Source organism: Erithacus rubecula (assembly GCF_903797595.1).
Source record: "Erithacus rubecula genome assembly, contig: scaffold_874_arrow_ctg1, whole genome shotgun sequence".
In the NCBI taxonomy this organism is placed as follows: Eukaryota; Metazoa; Chordata; class Aves; order Passeriformes; family Muscicapidae; genus Erithacus; species Erithacus rubecula.
The window spans coordinates 8,266-12,036 of NW_027635462.1; the positions used below are offsets into that span (position 1 = coordinate 8,266).

The following is a 3,771-nucleotide window of genomic DNA, read 5'->3' on the forward strand; positions in this document are numbered from 1 at the left end:
AGCCCCTCCTCACTGCCCACAACAGGGAGCCCCACACCCAGATACAGCAGCCCAGATGTGCCCCCCTGGCCTGTGGTGCCTCTGGCAAGGGAGCAGCACGAGGCACTGCAGGAGCCTGCAGACAATTCCTGAAGCACTTGTAGGATGATCCTGCTGTACAAGGGACGTTCACATGGTGCCAATCAGGAACTGAAATGGGGAGTGGGGCCAGAGAAAAAATAGCAAACAGAGATGGGCTGTTTGCAGGGGATGGGACAAAATTGGGCAACAGGAAGAAATGTGGATCAGCAAAGACAAAAGACAGCAAAGATGAACACAAGGAAATGCTCACGGTAGTTTTGGGGTGTCTGCCAGTCAGCCCTGGCTCTGAGAAACAATGTCTGCAGGAGAATAAACCCACCACTCATTGGAACAAACTTCAAACTTTCTGCTGACTGCAGAGGCCACAACAAACCTGAGTGGTTTCGCTTGTGTTCCCCAGCCCTTGCTGGCCCCAGGGGCTGATGGCATTTGTGCTCACTCAGTTCCATCTCCCCACAGCAACACCATGGGGGTGCTGATGCCTGCTCTGTGCAGTGCAAACAGGGGCTCCTGAGCCAGTGCTGCCGTGTCTGTGCCTGCAAGGATGCAGCACCTGTGTGAGCTGGGGGAGAGGCCAGGGCTGCAGGAGCCTGGAGGCCCCAGGCCCTGCCCTGAGGCGTCAGCACTGCCCCAGCAGTGCCCATGGCCTGTCCCTGCTGCAGCCCCGACACTGCCACCCCCAGGGCTGTTCCCAGCCTCAAGAGCACTCAGGCCCTGCAGCAACAAGAGGGACAGGAGGGCAGTGGGGCAGTGGCACGGGAGCAGCACTGGCAACAGCAAGTGCTGCTGCTGTTGGGCACAGCTGCTGTGCCAGCACTGATCTGCCCCAGCTCTGCACACAGACATTGCTGCTGCAGCTCCAGAGAAGGGAACAAAAGAGGCATCTCTGGAGAAAACTTCACTGGGAGAGTGATCCTCTGGTTGATTTAAAGCCACCAAGAGGCCAACTCTCCTTGACATCATCTCTGGGTCATAGTGAATGTGGAGGGAAAAAAAATGAGAAATGGGACAAACAATGGCTTTTCTTTGTGGTCAATATTTTGGATGTAAACTAAGACAACCTCCAATATGAATCCAACAAAAAGTATCAAATATGCTTTTATTGCAAGTGGTTTGCAGAAAATGGCAAGCAATTTATGGTTTCTTAATCCATCCAGTCATCAGTCTGCACATTGCAGCCTTGAGCTCCTGGTTCCTCAGGCTGTAGATGAGGGGGTTCAAGGCTGGAGGCAGCACCGAGTACAGAACTGACAGGGCCAGATCCATGGATGGGGAGGAGACGGAGGGAGGTTTCAAGTATGTAAATACAGCCGTGCTTGTAAAAAGTGAGACCACAGCCAGGTGAGGGAGGCAGGTGGAAAAGGCTTTGTGCCGACCCTGCTCAGAGGGGATCCTCAGCACAGCCCTGAAGATCTGCACATAGGAGGAAACAATGAACACAAAACAACCAAATGATGAACAGATACCAACAGCAAGAAGCCCAAGTTCCCTGAGGTAGGATTTGGAGCAGGAGAGTTTGAGGATGTGTGGGATTTCACAGAAGAACTGGCCCAGGGCATTGCCGTGACACAGGGGTAGGGAAAATGTATTGGCTGTGTGCAGCAGAGCATTGAGAAAGCCACTGGCCCAGGCAGCTGCTGCCATGTGGACACAAGCTCTGCTGCCCAGGAGGGTCCCGTAGTGCAGGGGTTTGCAGATGGACACGTAGCGGTCGTAGCACATGACGGTCAGGAGGGAATACTCTGTTCCAATGAAAAAGATAAACAAAAACAGCTGTGACACACATCCTGAGTAGGAGATGTTCCTGGTGTCCCAGAGGGAATTGTGCATGGCTTTGGGCACAGTGGTGCAGATACAGCCCAGGTCAGTGAGGGCCAGGTTGAGCAGGAAGAAGAACATGGGGGTGTGCAGGTGGTGGCTGCAGGCTACGGCGCTGATGATGAGGCCGTTGCCCAGGAGGGCAACCAGGGAGATGCCCAGGAAGAGGCAGAAGTGCAGGAGCTGCAGCTGCCACGAGTTTGCCAGTGGCAGCAGGAGGAAGTGGCTGATGGAGCTGCTGTTGGACATCGCTCCACAATTGGCATTCTAAGCTGTTGAAAGAAGACTTTGACAAGGTGGGAACAAATTCTTTGAGACAATCCTACACTACTTTATATGGAATTCTTTCATAATTATTACTTTCTAGTGAGAGAACTTTGCTAAACTTTTTTTTTAATGCAGGTTTTGCTCTTGGGTTACTGCCTCATCTTTAGCATTGCTCTCAGCCACAATAATGGAGAGCCAAGAGGGAAATCAAGGTTCTCTGTGCTCCATTGCAGTCAGACCTGATGGTGCCAAAGAGATGTCCTTTGCTCGTTACACTTCCTTCATTAATGGGTTCTTACGCATATATTTTCCATAAAAATAAAGTGGACTTTCTGAGGCTCCAGTTTCAAAGTCAATCTCTACATCATTCTTTCATTCACTGTGCAGATGGACAAGGAGAGTATTTAGGATTGGTCTGTCTCTCTGCTGCCTGGAGTTATGCCTACTAGGAGCTGTTCCTCTCCATCCAAGGCTTCTCCCTGCCCGTGATACCAGAGGCAAGCCCAGCCCTGAGGGTTCAGCTCTGCCCTGCACACCCCTCCCAGCACAGGGCACTGCCCAGGGACATCTCCAGGTCAGGGCCTTATGGGCAGCTCAGACAAACTGAGATGCTGCAATCCAAGGTGCCGTTGCTGCTGTCTGTAGGCACAGGAGGGTGAGGAGGCACTTTGTGAGGGAGATGTGAGGCAGATCTGCTGATGCCCAGTGGGACAGTGCAGGAGTCTCAGTGACACAGACACACATGACATCCCCTTTCCCTTGCCTTGAGGAGAAAGCTGAGAGCAGCCCTGGCCATGCAGCACCATCTCCACAGCAGGAGGAATCTGCCCTGATGGGGTCACCCCTTCCACCTCTATCTTCTTCACACAGTCCATGCAGAGCTGCCAGGCAGGCTGAGAGCTGTCCCTGGCAGGTGGCAAATGTCCTGGCCTGGCCAAGAGCTCTGATGGTTGCAGGAGCTGCTCTGCAGGACAGCCCTGGGCATCCCTGGCTGCAGCCCCAGCTTCAGCCCCTGCAGCCGTCCCTGGCAGCAGGAGCCATCCTGCCCTGTCCCTCTGACGGTGCCCAGGGCAGCCCTGCTCTGCAGCACATCGTTCTCCTCTTCCTGTTTCTCAGAGAAATTGGGAGAGTCCTCCTGACACATTCCCCAGGCTGTGGGCTGTGCTGGCTCCAGGAGATCCCTCCAGAAGCACAGGGGAAATTACCTTGCACCCACAGACTCACCATGTCCAGGGTTGTGAAGGTGTTTCCCCAAGTGAAATCTCAGCTCAATATCTTCTCGGTGCTGATTGCCTTTAGCCTGTGTGCCTGGCTCCTGTCCCCTCAGTGCCTGCAGGCAGTGCCCTCAGCCCTGCTGGGCTGGGAGAGGAGCTGCTCCTCAGCAGAAATGTCTTTTTGAAGCTCTTCTTGGTTGAGCCTGGGAGCTGCCTCTGTGCCAGGAGACCAGCCCAGCTCAGCAGCACACACACAGCACAAGGATTTTAATGACCCTCACAGGGATTTGGTGCTGTTTACATCAGATTAAGTCCCTCAGTGTGTTAAAGAAACTTCTCAAGAGTTCAAAGTTAAATTGAAACACCAAATTTTCCTGAAGTTTTAATGGAT

At 53.2% G+C, this 3,771-nt stretch overlaps 1 protein-coding gene across 1 annotated transcript; it reads right to left on the reverse strand.

The window, feature by feature from the left end:
• Positions 1-1,215: 1,215 nt before the first annotated feature.
• LOC306816745 (olfactory receptor 14C36-like) lies at positions 1,216-2,148 on the reverse strand (the record flags this gene model as incomplete). The annotated part of the gene is made up of 1 exon (XM_079333182.1): positions 1,216-2,148. The coding sequence occupies one exon, from the start codon at positions 2,146-2,148 to the stop codon at positions 1,216-1,218; it is 933 nt and encodes a 310-aa protein (XP_079189308.1).
• Between the last annotated feature and the right edge of the window lie 1,623 nt (positions 2,149-3,771).